The sequence below is a fragment of the Ptychodera flava genome, chromosome 14 (genome assembly GCF_041260155.1).
Source record: "Ptychodera flava strain L36383 chromosome 14, AS_Pfla_20210202, whole genome shotgun sequence".
Taxonomy (NCBI): domain Eukaryota; kingdom Metazoa; phylum Hemichordata; class Enteropneusta; family Ptychoderidae; genus Ptychodera; species Ptychodera flava.
In genome coordinates this window covers 16,048,572-16,068,838 of record NC_091941.1, presented here as the reverse complement: position 1 = coordinate 16,068,838, position 20,267 = coordinate 16,048,572, and the positions used below count along the sequence as shown (strand labels likewise).

Sequence of the window (20,267 nt, the reverse complement as noted above, 5' to 3'; positions counted from 1 at the left end):
AGTTCTTGTGTCTTTTTTAAATAAATAAATAGAAAAAGAATCTTGCACAGCAGTGTTGTTGTCAATTTTGAGTGTTAAGTGTGTGTGTCGATTCTATTAAAAAGTAGTGATATCAAGGAAATTTTACCGAGAAATTCATCTCCATTACTCTGCAGGCCCCAGCACTGAGCCAGAAAATTACGATTTCTTTAAAGACACTAACATTGCTTATCTGTCATGACAGTGGCCACAATCAAACGTTTCATCCGAAAAGAGAGAAAAGACTCACGTCACGGAAAGAAAATATCATTCTTCAAGTTGCCGATTCAGCGTACTTAGTGCGCTTATATTATAGCATGGACTGTGGAATCTTCTACTGTCTATGTTAAAGGAGTCACGATGGTGTCACTGATCTTTGCAAATGTCTTACATTGATGTCAAATTATGATTGTTCTTTGACTGACAAAAACCTCAAAAAATTGCTGAACAATTTACAGGAGCCCCGATCAGATTTCGTTACGTTGATTAAACTTTGCTGTGCTATACTACCACAGCCTCGTCCGACACATCACTAATATACTTACTGTAAAGTTGAAAACTAGAGAATTGGCTAATATGCCTGCCAGTGTTGTCACCTTTTAATACCTCATCAGAAAATAAAATGTCTGGCACTTCAAGACGTACGAAAGTGTTTCGGTAAAAAGAACGCAAAATACGCTAAATGTCTTGCAACACAGCTAATGTTTTACATATTTCAATGAAAATTACAATCGTAAAGACAGATGTAAGGGTTCTACACACAGTATTATGTATTCCGATTACCAGTGTCGTGGGGCATGGGTACAGTTGATATGTTTAACACAGAGTTATGTGTTTCCTAAAATTTCGCTTTGCACCTAAGACATGCGAAAGTGTTTCGGTAAAAAGAACGCAAAATACGCTAAATGTCTTGCAACACAGCTAATGTTTTACATATTTCAATGAAAATTACAATCGTAAAGACAGATGTAAGGGTTCTACACACAGTATTATGTATTCCGATTACCAGTGTCGTGGGGCATGGGTACAGTTGATATGTTTAACACAGAGTTATGTGTTTCCTAAAATTTCGCTCTGCACCTATGCGCCCCATAGACGTGTGTGTTATACGCGTGCAGGCGCATATACACACGTCCGTGCGGCGCGTAGGTGCAGAGCGGAACTCGAGAAAACAGGCGAATGTGTTTTAAGGTAGCATGCACCTCGAAAAAACTTTCGCTCAAAATTTCCTGAACGAAACGTTCAACCATTCTCTTACCAAATCAACGATGGGGAACACCGTGCAAAGTTTGGAGCTAGCGAGACAAATTACCCAACATTTTGAGACATTTGAAATTCAAAATGGATAAATCGGACGATACATATAGTTTTTAGTAAGCTACTGCTTCTATTCGCCTGTGATAAGGGTCATGACACATGTAGTGCAAGAAAGTGACCCTACAGCACTCATTCGGCGTAATCTCAATGGTAATTAAAGGTGTAGATGTCAAATAGCAAAGTTAGGATCCTCCTTATGACATCATGACTATGTGATTGCTTAAAATTCGTTCGAAGTAATTCCGCTGCTCACCATGCGCTGCTCACCAACACAGGCAAAATGATTCACGCATGCCCAAAAAAGTACTTCGGACGGTAGTTGGCGATCATCCGTTACATGAATTCAAGAAAATAAGTTTTCACTTCACGTTTAATTATCAACATAAACGTCGAATAATTTTGAAAGAAAAAAGGAAAGTCTGTGAGAAAAGGGATTCATTTTCATTTTGACGAAATCAAAACAAACACGTTTTGAACTAATTTGGGATAATTGGATGGTGAAGTTGTCTTTAAAATCTACAAATGTTAGCTCATCTGCGTTTCTTTTGATATTACACACTTGTTTTTATGAGTAATATGCGATATTGCAACATTCAGCTATATGGCACCTAACACTTTTGAGAAATTTGCAAAATATGAAAATCCAGTTATCCCAAATTAGTTCCTTTCGTGTTAACAATCTAAGTTCACTAACTTATTTTTGCTGAAGAGATTTTTCTAAAACAGACCTGTACGCTCTTCGTTTGGCGTTCATAATACTATATGAGACTTGTACACATGTCAAATGACGTAAAGTCACTACATTGTGGAAGTTCCGCCGCGCAACTGCAGTTTAGGTAAAAATGTTACAGGTCCAATATGAATATAGACATTGAGAATTTATTTTAGCCAGCACGAAAATAGGGAAATCTGTAAAGTGTTTAAATCGGTATTTAAGGCGTTAGTGAAAATATTTTGACTCCCAACATTTTGATGTCGTCCAATGGTTCTAATATTAGTAATAATTGAACAAAATCTAGAACCGTTTTGTCCCATTTTATGTCTTTAATCTCAAAAAAATCTAAAAATGAATGAATGCCATTAAATTTTCGTAAAACAAGTTGGCCTTGTAATGGGGCAGGAGCTACAACTGTTGATAATTTTTCAATATTTCTATGCAATGTAGCAAACACAGTTTCTTGGTGTCTCTCTACAGCATGCTGCTGAAAAACACAATATTCAGTTTGTCAACAAATCCCGTTTGTCTAAATATTAGTGATAATTGAATGATGCAAATGCACGGTACACTTAGGCTGTGTTTGCAAGCTGAATATTGGATAGCTCAACATGCTGTAGGGAGTAGAACAAGAACGCAATTGTATAAACTGAACAAAAATATTTTCAAAATAAAAAGTTAATACAGCTACTGCCCTGCTACTACATACTGGCAGTGACAGTGATACATGTAGCTCTGACTCTGATGTAGTTTAAGAAGAGTTTCGGTCATAGGACACTCGATTGACAGTGAAACATACATCTACTTGTACACAAGATCCAGCCAGAGAGCAACACATAGAAGACTAAGGGACTAACAGTTACCATGGATTTTTGAATTCTGGCATATGAGAACAATCAAATATTAGAGAAAAAAGATGGGGTCACCATACTTGATCTTATACAAATGTACGATGAAAAGTCAGTTTTTCTAAAATAATTTAAAATCAATATAAAACCATTCATTTCAAGTTCATGCTACACGTAATATGTAAAGTACATATCAGGGTTTTCAAACCGGATCATCGTTAAGTGTGGTTTTTGTATTGTTGTGATGATAATAGTGGCGATAGTGAATACAAATGCCATGATACGATCGTGCCACAAAGGTGAATGTGTACCTTAATATCCAAACCACAGCGATAGTGTCATTAGTTTCTGTAGAATTGATTGACTGGCCGGTGGATATATTACTTCAGCAGGCCGAAAAGGGAAACAATCTGTCTGTCTGTCTCCCTCCCTCCCTCTCTCTCTCCCTCCCTCCCCCCCTCTCTCTCTCTCTCCTCTCTCTCTCTCTCTCTCTCTCTCTCTCTCTCTCTCTCTCTCTCTCTCCCTCTCTCTCTCTCTCTCTCTCTCTCTCTCTCTCTCTCTCTCTCTCTCTCTCTCTCAGTCATTGACAAGCAAATACAGGGCACAATTATTTAAATATTTCCTTATTTGCATCCCTGTAACTTTGTGTTGTCAGTTCTACCTAAACATTTACGGATATTAATCCAGTTTATGCATAAATGTTTACGGAACACATAGACTAGAGCTAATTTCAATAATGAACCCCCTGATAGAACGGAGATACATCGAGATATTGACCGATCAGCTCACGTGCTAACGGTATATCGCTAAATTCAATGGTCAACAATATTTTGACATAGTACACATTTATGGACAGTATGTAAGGTTGGCCACTAAACGTTAACATATCTGTATGCATGATTTGGCGTGAAACAAGATATTGATTTAATTAGTTTTTGTTTTCACCTTTAGGCTTTTATCTTTGATTTCTTTCTTTATCATAATTCAATCCAAATTTTATTTCCATCGCATATAGACATAGCTATTCTCAGCTGGATAGATCCTCACATACGGAACTGTTAGATAATACTGCCCATATATATTTTTAATTAAGGTAGCATGCGCCTCGAAAGTAAAAGACTTAAACTTTCCCTCAAAGAACCTTTCAGTCATTCTGTTTAAAATAAAGAATAAAAACGGGAGCAACGTGCAAATTTTGGTTCTGGAGAGACAAATTACCCAAGGGTTACTGATGAAATTTGAAAATGGACGCCATCGCTGTGTTAACTCTATGGAGCAAAAGAAGATTTCTATTTTCAAAAAAGACTAAGACGGTGAAACTTTCTTCTTGCTCAAAGACCTTCAAAATGACACCCACAAGTAGTAGATTAGAGAAATGAAAAATTGAAACATTTGGCTCACCGATGGCAAATTAAAATTTCAGCTGAGACAGACTAGTTGTTATGACAGAGCAATTTCTACTTTAAGCGGGGAACACTTTTGATAGATTACGTCCTTTTCTCCTTCATTACGATGACAGTGAAAGGGAACGTAGAGCAACCAGTGTACATACATCACGTGTTAAAAAATACATCCCCAGTGTCAACGTTTTAAGCCGAATCGATTCACAAACACACACACGGACACTCTCGCGCACGCACACTCACCTCCCAAACGCATAACCAAATTCAAGAGCGATAACAGTAATTAAAAGATTCTTATTTCGTGACCATGTTTTATTTTTTTATTACTCATGAAAATGATATTTACAGTCTTCGCAAAATTGTAAAGGAATATGAAGAAAATTAAATATACAAATGATGAAATCTCTGAAACCATACTTAAACACAATAATCTCAGCTGAAGTTATGAACATTAACTACAAGTGAAAGTTAACAATTGCACGATAGTTCCTCGTATTTACTGACAGTTCTAAGGAAGGCATCTGTGAGACTGCGGTGGAGTTGGAAACTGCGGAACAGCTGAATAGCCGTTACCATATCTCGGTAAACCACAGATAACACCGCAATGGAATGGAAGTGGTACACACGGAACGTGTCCCTGCCAGCAGGAGTCAACAGCGTCAGGTGACCAGGTCAAGTTGTAGGAGGGTTCGATGGGATCGAAGTGACCGGGTGGAGACGGAGGTAAGCTAGGAGACAGTGCTGAATCGGGTGACGACTTGAACACACAGGGCATGCCGGGAAATTCAAAGCTGGACTGGTTGGATTCACTAGGAGTTGCACTCATCGTTGAATCACTGTGGACGGACTGTGGGCTGCTGACACACGGCGAATATGGCTGTAAAAGGGTATCTCTTAGCTCCAGATACTGCATATACCTCCTCTGTCGTCGCTCTCGTGCACGTCGATTTCTAAACCAACACTGAAATAAAAAAAAGAAAACGTTTAATAGGCTGAAGCTGCCGCATATAGTCATCATACTGTCAGATAACTGACGTTTATCTACTCTACTTGCTTTTCATCAGTCCTGAACAGCTGTCATAAAATCTTGTTACTTTTAAAAGAGTACGTACTAAGAGACATTTAGTAATCTACCAGGCAATAATGTAAGAGTTCCTAAATAATGCACTTACAACCCACTATAGAGACATCTTGTACAAACACTTGACTGGAACTTTTAGGGATTGAACATTCAGTTGAGGTTGTTCAAGACTTTGATAAAATAAGTCCAAAATTTCCAGGAATCAGAATCTCTTTTGCAAGAGCAACAGGCAGGAAAGTATGAAACAAAATTTTAATCATTACATTTTCCCGTTTGACTGTCCATCGTGTATGGGTCCATATACTTTGCCATTGAAACAATTGGTTACAAAATCTACCTAGTTCATTCTCTTTATAAACAACAACAAAATCATGAAATTTTCTTACCTGTACTTGTTTGGCGGTCAGACCGAGCAGTTCAGCCGTTTTCTTGATTTGTGTCGGGTCGGGATACTTGGTGTAGTTGTCATAAACCTGCAACAATGCAGTCACTTTGTCTTTCGTAAACGCTGGACCACGAAAGCAAGATGGCTGCCCAGCCTCTGTCTCCAAATACCGATGGCTGTCTGTCATCTTCATTGTATCTGTTGGATTGGGTAAGGAGTATTAGAAGAATTTGTCGAAATCGTAAAATCTCGTTTCTAAGAGGTAAGCCAGTGTGTGAGTCTTGCAAATCTATGACATCTCCCACTTAGCTTTTAAGGTGGCATTAACTTTTCAACTTTTGCTCAAACTTTCCTCCAGGAATTTTCCAACCATTCTCTTTCAAAATCAGAATAAAAATCGGTTTGGTACGATACCTGAGAAACAAATTACCCAAGATTCACCGCTATTTGAAATTCATAATGGCCGCCATCCCTGTGTTTACTCTATACATGACAGTAAAATTTCTGATTTTCGAAGAACGTAATAGCACAGAAAGTTTCCTTAAAGCAAGAGCTTTTAAATGAACCCCCACAAGTGGTAGATCAGATAAGAATTGCAAAAGTTTGAGAGTCCGAATATCTATCTACCCCCGAGGCACATTAGGGGTTCAGTCTGTGATCTCTCTGAGGTGTGAGTCGCTTCTGCCTTACTTTCAGTAAATGTTTTTGGTTTCTTGAAGGAAACAACTTCAAATTTAGAAGCGCCAGGTATATCGTTGATGCCCATATTTGAAACTTTTTTGTCTACATGATAACACTTACCTTTCCTTGGAGTTGGTGAAGTGAGATCTATCGTTACTGAAACAGTTGACAGCTGCACTATGGAATAAGTCTAGTTGATTCTTCTTACTGTCGTTAGTTGAAGGACTTCTAGAATGGTTTTCGGGGATTCTCTGGCAATAAGTGACACTGACCGAAAGAAACGATGTTTGGCGACTCTCAGCAGGACGATGTTCAACTCTCAACGGATGCTTTACGAGTATGCCGAGGGTAACACGGAGCCACTGTTTATCAGAATGCTCATCGTTTGATTTTGCCGTCAACTTTTGTTCAACTGGTCGAGCGACTTTTGAACAAAAGCGTTGCCGCGACAACGGCATGATTGACAAGTCCGACGTGTGGACCGCGTCATGTTCGGCCGCCTTTCCTTCCGTAGAAGGCGATGATCCGCCTTTGTTCGTGAAAGTGACAAACTTGTCAACGAATTACAAGGGGACTTCTTTGATCACCGACAAATAAGGAAAAAGTCTGACAATATCCCGTGCTGTACCAATTCTGTGTGACAAGGTATTGTACACATGACATCACTGAATAAGAAAGTGCGTAGCAACTACTCCGTGCTTCATGACCCTATCTATAAACAAAGTAAATCACACCCAACACAGTCGACTCAAGAGTGCGCCGAGGTGACCCGCTCTTGCGGGACAACGGGGTCAGTTTTGGGGATATGTCGCAAGGGCGCGTCTTGGCGGCAAACACTGGAATAAGCAATGTTTAATCATTAATACTGCGACAAAAAACCCGGCGAACCACAGTACCTCAACTTCAACCTTGCCTGATTTTATTGTTTCAAAAATGTCTAAAAGGGCCATACTTTATTCTGTCGTTTAATATGGACCATTCCAAGGTGAAAAACACATCATATAATCAACACTACCCTTTTCCACAGTCACACGGTGATCTTTGCTCTCTGGCGTATATCCTGTGCAATTAACAAACTGTTTAATTGGTTTGATAGATCTGTACCGCCCTCCCAACAAGTCGGGTCAATTGTACGCTGACAGGTATTTGACGTGAAACACAAAAGGGAAGAACTTATCAATCGGTTTGTCAATTCACAAAAACAATAGGCTTCACTCCTTTTGATCAAGCAAGCAATCCGACTTTTACTTTCGGCGAAAACACCTGAATCAGAAGTGAAAGCTGATACTGCATTTCTGTGGCAGCTTGCAAACTGATTTCACTCAAAATAAATGCTATTGTACATCTCGGCGCTAGTGAAAGTCGCACTGGTGAGACACAGAACTACGATTTTAGAGATATTTTCACAGAAAACATCATGATCTACATGAGCAAAATGATGTTAGAACACTACAGGTTCCGGCTGGAGAAATATTTGCAGCGATCTTGATTTGACCCAAGGCTTTGATGAAACTTACGACGAGTTTACTTTTCGCTTTTAAAGTTAAAAACTAAAGAGGGAAAACAGAGATTTTCCGCTATTACAGGCTAGTCGTGATATCTTTCAAGAGTCCATATCTATATTTACCATTCACCAGTTGTCGTCAACATTGCTCTATAACAATTTTCTGGAATATAAAGAGACAACGACGAAAAAGACAAGTTACAAATGTCGAGCACAACAATTTCGGCCTTCTCAGAGCACAGTTCGCGGCGGCAAGGGCAAAAGACACTCGAGCGTTCACAGGTAATTAAGCCGAAGGGTTCGGCGACAAACTTGTCAATCGTTGCGAAACGCCGGCGACCTTTTAAGTTAAGTAAAAGCGTGACTGGGCCTCAGAAAGATATACTGTAGTGGACTTTTTTTTAATATTTAAACATACTTAACTTAGAATAATAATTTCCCAATTGTATCGATTTTGCTCTTCATTCAGTGTATTCACGTAAGTACCGTGTGATTGCGGGCTCCAACCAACCCTTTGATAATTATGAAAGGATAATATCGCGAACCCATAACGCAAAATCAACGGTGGTTCTGCCATTTTTGAAACTGCGGTTTTGCGGCGAGACATCTAACTTTTAACTCACAGTCATCCGTTTTCAGGGCAGATAGCGCTTGATACGCTTGATAAGTATATGGAGATTCAAATGTGCATGCATGTCAATCACTTGTCGACCCAAGAGACATGGTTTGTTTGATGCACACTTTCTACAACAGAGCCGTTAATTGGGCGTGTTGACAAGTATGAGCAGCGATAGTGTTCCTGAAATGACCTGAGAAGTGACACTTGATCACTAATTCTCGGATCACTTTGCGGAAAGTTGCCGCCCCTACTTGCCAAAACGCCCTGTTAACATTTCGTTTTGTTGTCAAAGAAAACGAAGTCGCGTGCCACACTGAGGTAAATGGCATGCATATATTCATATTAAAAGGCTTAGTTCTGAATTATCTACTATTATAAATCTATACGGGATCAACTACGACTGAATGCAGTCAAATTCTTTTGATCAAAGGGGTATGCCGACAGGCTGTCATGAGATATGTAAGCACCGACAATCTTCTGGCAAAACAGACAATTGAACTGATCACTTTCTATACTTGTCCAGGTTTTATGAATAAACATTGCAGCGATTGCCCTAGGCAAAGTCTACGTTGTGAAATTGTAAACCATTTTACCTTCTATCATTAACACAAGATTTGATCAGAGATTGTCTACTTTCACACAAGTGACCACACACAAAGTGAATTTTCTCCAAACAAGCAGACAGCTTTAAAAAATAGTGTTGAAAATCGTAAAAGAAATTACGTTAAATGTGTTGAGGAAGCAAATCTTTCCCGCCAATCAAAGTTCTATAAGTCGGGTCTCTCAGTATCAGCGAAGGCGGAGTCCAATCTTTAGGTAGTCACGCCAGCTGACCTTTGACCTCATAACACTTTTATAAACGAGAAAACATTTTACTTTTTTTTTTCAAAATATGTTCATCTAAACAATTTTTACTTTGCAATGAATAATGTTCAGTAAAAACCTGTGAATTTGAGTGAAATTATGCTGCTAAACTAAATTTTCTAACACCTGCACTGCGCTGCGCGGATTGGAGTTTCGTTCTGTGCTATGAGCGGACGCGCTGAACGTTCCCATTCTGCGATCGCGTGACGTGCATCCTCAAAACGCTAGAATTTCGACTTTTTCTGGTTATATTGATGAAAAAAGGTGTATAGTAATAAATTTTTCACAAAATGAGAGCAGTTATGTCCTTATACATAATATGCTTCGGCAATGTCTTCGACGCTACGCGTTTTGGACAATACCTCCGCTGCAAAGTACTCGGACATAAGTTCCGGTATTTTGTAAATAACGCTATATATTAGATGGTATTAAGATGTCAATAGTAATTTTGGAGGGAAATTCGTAATGATGTGAACTAAAAGATTTGTATCCTGGGCTGGAGAATAGCAATGCTTGAAGTGGGTTTTCTTATTGGTTATTGTTAAGGGTCTCTCGATGGCAACAACGGGAAAGTGTGACTGGCCACTGTCGAAATATTCACTGGTGCCACATGACTAATCAATGAATTACATACAGTGAATTCAGCGTTTCTTGTTTTTGCACATTCGGCTTGACTGCTGGAATACAAAACCTTCAACCCGAGTGGATTTGACGTATTTCAGTTATTTGGGTTTTTTTGGTATTTTGTCCGTTTGACAAGTTGAAATTTCTCCGTGAAACTTTAACGCCAAACGAAATAAAGTATGTACATTTAATGTATTTTTGTTGATTAATAATACAATATATACTAGAATTCTCATTATTACTTTCAGGTAGAAAAAATTACACAAAATGACTCTTATTGTTGTATCTTGCATCATTTATTCTTTATTTACAAAAAATAAATCCCTTGGTAACAAAAGTTGGAAAATAAGGTATATCCTACATAGAGAATAGTGGTTCAAAAATTTTGAATAACATCTAAAAAACTTATAGTTTATACATTAGATAGTCTAGTTCCCATCAAAACATATCAATGGACACTGTATCGAGAGAGCAAGGAACTGAAGAGGTCTGACTATCAGCGATGGGATATGCTATGAACTGGCCTTCATAGTGAATAGAGTGGCTACCCTGACTGTCAGAAAATAACGGAGAAAACTGCGTTCTGCTGAAATGAACCGACGCGTTTGAAGACCGACCTTGGTGAGGTGTTGATGTAACCGGTACTGGCGTTGATGTTGTGATGGATGATGAAGACGGTGATGCGAATCTGCACGGGTTGCCCGGAAACCTGAAAGTTGTTGGAGACGGGGATTGGGCAGCAGCGTTGCAAGGTTCGATGTCAAACTGGAACAAGGGACTAGTAGGTGTGTGGTAGTTGTTGCACGCTTGTCCGTTGGCAGGATTTCCCACAGATCGCTGTTCGGGTTGTCTCAGTTGGAGACCTGCACGGCGCCACTGAATCCATCTCTGCAATTGAAAAATAAACGAAATTTAAAACAGGCAAGCTCTGATATGAATCTCTTAACCAGAATATCCATTTGGAATAATTTATATGGACGTCAATGGCACGGGAAATCTGAATCCCCCGAATGTACGAACATTGACGTACGTCCGTGGTATGAAACAAATGACTATAAACAAGTCACATGGAAAGACATGACTTCGACATTTCTTTTTCCGTAAACTTTATTTTTTCATAGACGTGAAACTCGACATGTTTTGATAAATTTGCCAAAGAAGAAACACTACTATGTTAAGTGGGGCAAATAAAAAACCCTCTGATAATATTTTGACCGGGTAAACGCTATTACCATGATAGTTTCTTCGGGAAGATCTGTCAAAGCCGCCAGCAGGTGACAAAGGCTGTGAGAGGAATGCTGTGTTGGTGAGTTGAAAACTTCATCCAGCGTTCTTTCTCTGCAAACGTCGACGGAAACACGCTGACTCACGTCTTGCGTACCACTGGCGAATGGACAAAGTCGGCTTTCCCTGCATCTTCTTGGTAAATCTATGAGTGAGAGTAAACCAAATAATTAAAATGTAGTTAGCGTATGTATGTTGTAATATTTACAACAGTGGCAATGCCGGCAGCTCTCGTTGCCCTTGAAATGACGCTCCACGTACTATGGTCACTTCACTCTAAATTTCCCTTGAAATGACGCTCCACGTACTATGGTCACTTCACTCTAAATTTCAAATTAAATCAGTTAAATTATTGTGTCGAGTCATATCTTACCTTCGGTAGTCGACGCAGTAAATCTTGGACCATTTGCAGAGTCTACTGCTATCGCTGCACTTTGTTAACTGGTTGGTGGCGCCCTGTAGGTTGCCTTAGCAGGTGACCCACCGGTGTTGGCCGGTGACGTACAGCTGCTATGTCGCTGACTTCTACGGAACAACTCCGGTACCAAACTTGCCAGTAGACACTGTGAGAATCGCTCGGGATAGAAGTAAACTTCTAAAGCGCTGATCATGTTGTAACCTGCTTCCATTCTGATGTTCTCCAATCAAACGCAAACCAGAGAGTGATGTACGCACCAGTCTTCCGTCGCTTTTTATGAAGACGGTAACTTTCATCTTTCCGACGGATGAAGTTTGTTTTGTTGACGTGTGAAGGTGTTACCATGGTAATTAGTTATCGTTGAAGACAGATCGGTGTGACAATCTCTGTCTTAACAACCAAAGAGTGTTCAATAGGAAAGCGGTGACATCACTTAAACACAAAGGGTCAATGGCGGAAAGTATAGCAACTGGTTAAGCCGGTACACTTTCACTTGAGGTGTGAAACGCAAGTTGAACACCCCGAAATGGTTATACTCTCTTTGAAGTCAAACTTTGCCGTCAGTGCATGCATGAAAAGGCCCCGTTCATAAAAACACCTCGGAATGGAGAGACCATGAAGCGAGTGAACTTGTAAAATTCCGATTATATTTGTTTGTTCATGACGAAGTCTGAAACAAAAATGCCATTTTCATTTATTTTAAGATGTAATGCAAGTGATACAAAACATACAAACACATATTAATATTTTAATTTATACGCACATTAGCTTGAAAACAAAAAGAAAAGAAAAGGCCTTTACATCATATACAATTCTCCGGCAGTCCTATTTCGGTGAATATCGTCGCCAGACTGTCCGTGTTTCAAGTAGATAGCAAAGGAATCAAATTCGTACCATGCTTCACACCACGAAACTTAACCAGAAAGTACGTGATCGTCTCAGACTCCGGGTGAATACATGTGATAGGGTCGAAATTTGAATTGCTGCACACAAACACGGTCTCTCTATCACCGTGACACAAACTAGCACCCTCTTTCGTTATCACAGGTATATTGTCATGGCGGGTTACAACTTATGGAATCTGACCCGATGTGTTCAGGAGGCAGGACAGATCATTTTAGTTTATCAAACCTTGATACACCGGATACAGGTCAGTCAGCAGGGAGTATCAATCATGTAATCCCGAAAAACGAAATTGTCCAGTGTACGTATGTTTGTATTTCGATCACCCCGTAAACTGAAAGCATCGGACACAGATATGCATGCAAGTGGTTTGATGAAAAAGCAGTATTGGTTTTACAGTATATAAAACATTTACTTGAAGGAAATCTGGCAGGAAGTTGATCTTGAACTTCATCCAAATATCCCCTTGTCTTGCGAATGTAATGATTTTCCAGCCCCCCTTTTCCTTCACAATGTCGATAATCTATGTGATATCTTTTACATTTAAAACAAGTCATGCATAAAAACACACAACACCTTGAGATGATTTAAAATCATAGCTCTTCTTATTCTAAGAAATCTTTCTATCGACTTTAGAAGTCGACACCTTTTTTGTCTTCTGATGACCTTAAAAAAGAATTACAATCTCTAACTTTTTAGGGGAAGAGTAGACTTATGGAATGAGATATTTTGTACTGCGGAACACAGATTCATTTGATCATGATTAACTTGATGACATGCACGTAGATGTTACGATCAATTTCAGGTGAGCGATTAATTTCAGCGGAGAGAAAGTCATGTGATCTTGTGATTAGCATTTTTCTTTGTTAGCCATCAAAGAAATCCCGATCGTTTATGCCCTTTTGACAGTCTTGACAAGTTTGTCATTTAGAAAGATGATGATGGACTACATGTCAACAGTGTACTTGTATGGCAGCGATCAACAATCCGAAAACGGAGCATCCCGAAATCTCTGACCTGTCAATCACGCCGTTGTCGCGGCAACGCTTTTGTAGGAAAAAAAACTGTAGTCTAACAAAAACTGACGACAAAATCAAAAGTTGCGGTCGCTCATGAAATCTAGTTCTGTATACCCTCAGCAAATTAAATGTAATAATTCTATCATTTATTCTATCAACTTTGTTAAGGAAAACTCGGGATAAGACTGCTATCTACCTTAACTTGAACAGTCTTGTACAGGTAAATAAACGGTGGGATGCTTCCCTTATCAGACGCAAGTTGACAATTGATAGGTTCAGAAAGAGATGCTGCCTTTCGTTTCCAGCGATAAGTCCTTGTCGGTAGACCAATAGTAGGACATTTTTATAAGGCGTAGATTACGTTTCCGTCGACTAATAGTAATATTTATCTCATGTCGGATCCCTTCAGATAAATCTGCCGCAGATCCCTTTCAATGATTCAATGTCCGTGTCCACCGTTTGTTCTCAAAGCCTAATATTGTAAAGTTATCGAACATTGCTTGACATGTAGGAAAGAAAGCGTCAAATAATAAGACGCCGTGTCTTAAGGATAAAAACAAGTGACTTATAAATTGGTTTTAGTTGAGTAAAAACTGTTGTGCCATAAATCGCTGATTGATCGGAAAACTGAAGTTTAATTGATTTGAGGCATCGTCTTTTTCGCATCTATAGAATGGCAGGAACAGTGAGTTTTAGACCAACAATGGTGGGACTGACATTTGCGTAAAGTTATAAGCATTGGATACCGCCCCTTTAATAAGTTATCTGTGAGGGTTGAGTTAATCAATTACCATAGTTTAATACAATTTCGTCAGTGACTTCTTCATTAAAGACCAGTGCTTTACTTGTTAATCGAAAGACCATAAACTCCAAGGAGGTCAAAGATTTCCAAGGCCTTCAACTTGTCAAATAGCGTATCCAGGACATAATATGTGTGAATGGCCAATATTCTTTTGTACGATGCGAGGGCTTGCCGCGCGTTACAGTCAGCTCTGAGAAAGTCGGTAACGTCGCGTTCAACAGATGAAAAGTTATCAATCTCATTGTTGTTACGGTTCAAGCAGAGTTAAGTCAAGTCGGCCACAACGTTGCGTAGATAAATGCTGGGACGAACTTTATCAATGGTGTAATATAAAAGATTAAGGAGGTGTGATTGATGAGGCAGCAAATAGAGACAACCACGATTTGTAGTTTTATTTTTTTAGACGTATCATACTCAACTAATCAAATTCTGTTTTTGTTATTTATCTCCTATAATTACTGATAACCTTTTCGCCATACATCCAAACACAAAACCGTTTTCCCTAAGCAACCACTGCCTAAAAGATTTATTTAACACGTTGGAAGTATATCGTTCACATGCAAAGCAATGTATAAAAGACGAGCTTACTTTACGGCAATTGCAATTTCACTTTGCCAACGATAAAAATGTCACACTATCATTTTCTGAGTATCTGCTGAAGGGGAGTCAAGTAGTGAAGTACAAGGAACGCATCTAAACCTCGAATTCAGTCTTGCTACCAACAATCACAGTCAGGTTATTTGCCCAATCAAAAGGAAGAAAACTACCCCTGTCAAAATTTCGAAACAGATTGACAAGCTTCCTTGTCTTTTTGAAGGTACTCGTTAATATATCAATTGTCTAACGCGTTCAGAAGGCAGTGTACATCTATAAGTATTTGATCAATAATAACAATTATCACTTAAATTCCCCAACCAATTAATGGAACCGTGCAGCGGATCCCTGTCAACATGCCGCCGTTGACGACTCGTTTGCGGTAGAAAATTTGAACAAAGCCTTGTCGCATGCCCTACTCGAATAATGACGTACGGTAGCCAATCTGAACGAATTTAGAAACAGATTGACAAGCTCTTCTTATCGTTTTCGTGAAAGGTGAGATTGACAAGCTCTTCTTATCGTTTTCGTGAAAGGTGACTGTTAATATATCAATTGTCCGGTGTGTTCACAAGGCGGTGTTGATCGATTAGGTTTATCACAGTTAATGATACCAATTATCACCTCCCCAACCACTCCAAAGGAACTTGCCGACTGAACTTGTCAACATCAACAAGCCCCATTTACGCCCCCTCCGTTATCAGAACAAACCAAAGTCACGTGCCACATTGGCTTACAGACCGAAGCAACTGTGGATGGTTTACCGATTTTCAGTTGCGTCTACTTTTCAAATGTAAAATCCCGCGGAGAGCGACTAAAAATATATCGTCAAAATAGTTGTGATTCTACTAACTTAATGTTCTGATTCGCCGTCGCTTATCGAAAGCAAAACGCAGTACTTTCGTATAAAGATGGATTTCGCAAGACCTGTAAGATAGGAGGACATAACAAATAAAAATGATAATGAAATAACACATTTCATAATATGAATGTTTTTGTCAAAGACTAACATGTATATGTGAAAACGAAATTTTCAATGATTTTTTACTGGTGCCCACAGTCCCTCTTCACGTCTTCATAGCGCCAGAAGTTTTTTGTTTTGTCTTTGTTGGTGTTAAAATTGAAGACAGTGGCAGACGCCTTAGCTCTTTTGACTAGTTTTCATCTTAACAGAAAGAGTAACCGATGTGTTTGACGAGTCTGCAGCAGCACGCAGCACGTGTACTACACCAGTGAATGCTTTTCCAACATACCAAGACTCACTGTTATGAATCTGTTAAAAACACTGTATTGATATTTTGTCGGTCAAACAATATGGCGGAACAAGCGTGGGACGACAGTGCAGCACAGCATATCAGTGACATTTGTAACCTCCATAAATGTAATAATCTCCAAAAATGTAATATCAACCACAATTGTAATAAAATCAACCACAAATGTAATAAAATAGTCAACCATTAATGTAACAACCCGCAACCACAAATGTAATAAACAAATTAACCATAATGTAATAAAACTCAACCATAAATGTAATAAACTTGAACTTGCATATGTGATCATTTGTTTATCAATGCCTTGAGTAAATAATAACTTTAATAAGACTAATGTAATGTTATTGCATACTTTCGTGAAACTAGGTTTCCTTTCCGAAACACAGAATAGAATACTTTGAGAACGCTATCAGAAAACGGCGAGGTACTGATCAAACCGTTAGATAACGGAAGTGGAACAGCAGTTCTGGACACTGATAATTACATGATAAGGAAGCGTCAAAATAACTCGTCAACCAGTGACACAAAGTTTATGACAGATGACTCAGAACAAATAACAGAGAAATATAAAACCTTATAACAGAAACTTACGACACAAAACATGTTGACGAGAACATATATTTCAATCTAGTAAAAAACAATACGAACACTACCTTGAACACAGTAGAACAAAATTAGACATCCTGGCATCCCTAGTGAAGGAACAAACTTCAAGTGGGACAACATAGGAATACAGACAATCTATCGATTATTCCACACAATTTATCCACTGAAGACGAATTTGAGGAGATTGATTAAGAAAGTACGGCAATTTTCGAAAAAAACGGCGTTAAAGGATCGTAGTGTTATACAGTCTTCCCCACTCTGGAGTAGAGACTGCACTGACACTCAGATTACATCTGTGTCTAGCCATGGCCAGTCAGTTCTGTACACAAAACAGGGAAACGTAAAATACACTTTCAAATATGCAAAACACACTAAACGCAAACAATTTAGAAATGAATAATGAGTGGAGTTGCTTTCCTTATCACATAGATCAATATTTAAAGGCTAATTCCTCAATTGCAATGACAAAATAGATTTATTACATTTATGGTTGACAAGTATTAAATTTTGGGTGATTTTTTTATTACATTTATGGTTACAATTTATCACATTTGTGGTTGGTGTTTTTATTACATTCATGGTTGATTTTTGTTACATTTATGGGCGATATTACATTTATGGGTGCATTTTATTACAATTGTTGTTGATATTACATTTGTGGAGATTATTATATTTGTGGAGATTACAACATTGTCGTGGTACCTCGCGAAAGCACAGAAAACGAGAAGCGTCAACCATTGTTCCGGCTTGGCTGGCTTTTCGGTGATATTAAACTTCTTGAAATAAAAACCGGTTGCTATAAACATAAGCTTAACAGTTTGATTCAGGGAAGGTAGCTGCCGTGCAATGGTGTTGTACAAGTTGGCTTGTTTGTGCGTTGTGGAAGAGGAGTGGCCGTGGCAGAACCAATGTTAACTTTTTATTATAATCTTGATTGGACCGATGAAGTAGAAACACGATTTTCTATATGATGAAGTGTAATTTTCGAGTATGGGCTTCCCTGTATGCATTCGACTTCCTCCTGTTACGGTGCCTATACCACCCGTTCTGAAAGTTGACTGTCCGTAAAGAATTCTAGAAATAATTTCAAATTATCCTTGAAGATTACAGTCAGGCAATAGCTGTCGTGATTGTTTGAAAAATAGACCATCAATGCAAGACCTTGGCCGAAGGAATGCACCGTATGCTATTGCAACATCTGCTACGTAAGCATGGTTACTCAAACTCAAACCGTGACGTAAGGTAGAAGTTATGCGATCTGTCGGTGACGGCATGTGTTGTGTCTTTTTCTCCTCGTCGTTCATGACAGAAGTCACCTGGTTTATGGTCTCTAACATAAAATTTCACGAATTTCATCGAATGATTTTACCATTCCATGCCTGTTTGTAAAGTGCAGACTTGCATTCATGCGGTATCCCGAAAGAAATCCAAAAATGGCGCGCATTGTTTACACCTGTCATGTGTCAATCACTCTCTTGTCGCGGCAACGTTTACTTCAAAAGTCACTCATCGTTTAGCAAAACTTGGCGGCAAAATCAAAAGATGCACACTTCGATAAATAGTGGATCTGAGTCCACTCGGCACATTTGTACAGCATCCGTTGAGAGTTGAACATTGTCTTCAGAGTTGCCAAACATCGTTTCCTTACGTCGAAGTCAATTAGCGACCAACAATCACTGAAGACCAGCGGAGTAGTTCTTCCAGTGACAAGAGTAAGAAACATTAATTATACACCTATCCACAGTGCAACCGTCAACAGTTCCAGTAACGACAGATCTCACTTCACCAACTCCAAGGAAAGGTAAGTAGCAAATACAAATAAATCGCTTGTTACAAAAAGACACTTTTCCGGGATGTTTAAAATACAGGGTTTAATGAGTCGTTTTCGTTACGGCATAGAGGTAAATGGGAAGTTTCCACAAGCCAAATTTGTTCAGAAAACTGAATCAAATCAACTGCACTGTATTGTCCAGTACACCCGTCACTTGCTCCCTATGCTAAAATATCCTGGGGATATACGACCTATAAGATACCTCATATTGGATGAAAACAGAACGTTGAAACCGTGAATGTTTTGGACTTTACAAGCCGTCTAACATGTACAAAACTCTTTTTTTTTTTGAACATGTACGGTCAAGATGCCGAGTAAGAATCTTTATCAGCAGATTAGGACTTGGCAGCCATCTTTTTTCCGTAGTCCATCGTTGATGAGAGTTAGAGAGAAAGCACTGCTTACGGTTTATGATGATTACACCAAGTACCCCAACCCGACGCAAGTCAAGAAAACAGCTGAATTGCTTGGTATGACCACTAAACAAGTACAGGTAAGGAATGTTAATTGCTGTAAGCACTCATGAAATGCACTTCATTTTTGAAATACGTTATCGACGTGCTGAGAGTAGAATATATTAAAACTAACATCAGGTGGCGCTTTGCTTGAAAAGTGTTGTCATATCTGTTTGTACATGGTTACTTTGTAAGAAACCTCACAAACTATACACTGATGTCAAACACCGAATGTGATAGTAAGTATACTCCTATCGTAGATTACATCGTCAGCACTTATAAACGGTATTTTATTTCTATGTTTCAGTTCTGGTTTAGGGATCGACGTGCACGGGAACGACGACAGAGGAGATACATGCAGCGTCTGAAATTAAGAGATACCCGCGTCCAGCTTTGTTCATCTTCCGTTGACAGTGATGCAACGACCTCCGATGTATCGTCAACACCGGCCACTCCCTCTGAATCAGCCCAGCACAGCTTTGAATTTCCCGACATGCCATGTATGTTCCAGTCGTCACCTTATTCAACGCCATCACCAAACCTATCTCCGTCTCAGTCCGGTCGCTTCCATCCCATCGAAACCTCCTGGTCAGCCGACGCTGTTGACTCCTGCTGGCCGGGACACGTTCCGTGTGTACCACTTCCATTCCATCGCCGTGTTACCTGTAGTTTACCGAGATATGGTAACGGCTATTCAGCTGTTCCGCAGTTTCCAACCCCATCCCAGTCTCACAGATATGTTCCTTAGAACTGCCAGTAACGTCATTTACTGGTAATGAGTTTCTTCACACGGACTGGAATATTTATATGTTATGGTTAAAGTTATTTAATCGCTATTTGTAAAGTTACAGTATATTTTATTCATTAATGTCCTAGTTTTTCTCTTTTGTTTTTATGTTCTACATACCAGCAGGCAATATAGACAATGTCGAGTGTTCGATTGTAACATCACAATAAATCAATTACATGTAAAAATAATAAACATGTTGTCTGTTGCTGTTCTTTTCACCCAACTGCGTGCAATT

General features: G+C 39.1%; 2 protein-coding genes and 1 long non-coding RNA gene across 3 annotated transcripts; 1 reads left to right on the top strand and 2 right to left on the bottom strand.

Annotated features, from left to right (window-relative positions):
- Positions 1-4,712: 4,712 nt before the first annotated feature.
- On the bottom strand, positions 4,713-6,750 carry LOC139150651 (homeobox protein prophet of Pit-1-like). Its single transcript, XM_070723083.1, has 3 exons — positions 6,569-6,750; positions 5,769-5,965; positions 4,713-5,262 (listed from the first exon to the last, which is right to left on the bottom strand). The coding sequence occupies exons 2-3, from the start codon at positions 5,958-5,960 to the stop codon at positions 4,810-4,812; spliced, it is 645 nt and encodes a 214-aa protein (XP_070579184.1). The 5' UTR covers positions 5,961-5,965; positions 6,569-6,750; the 3' UTR covers positions 4,713-4,809.
- A 3,741-nt stretch (positions 6,751-10,491) lies between these two features.
- Positions 10,492-12,075, bottom strand: LOC139150652 (uncharacterized). Its single transcript, XR_011556249.1, has 3 exons — positions 11,717-12,075; positions 11,292-11,488; positions 10,492-10,947 (listed from the first exon to the last, which is right to left on the bottom strand). It is a non-coding gene; the product is annotated as an uncharacterized lncRNA (long non-coding RNA).
- A 6,387-nt stretch (positions 12,076-18,462) lies between these two features.
- Positions 18,463-20,086, top strand: LOC139150650 (homeobox protein SIX2-like). The gene is made up of 3 exons (XM_070723082.1): positions 18,463-18,757; positions 19,095-19,280; positions 19,550-20,086. Exons 2-3 carry the CDS (start codon positions 19,095-19,097, stop codon positions 19,988-19,990), a joined length of 627 nt encoding a protein of 208 aa, XP_070579183.1. The 5' UTR covers positions 18,463-18,757; the 3' UTR covers positions 19,991-20,086.
- Positions 20,087-20,267: the final 181 nt, after the last annotated feature.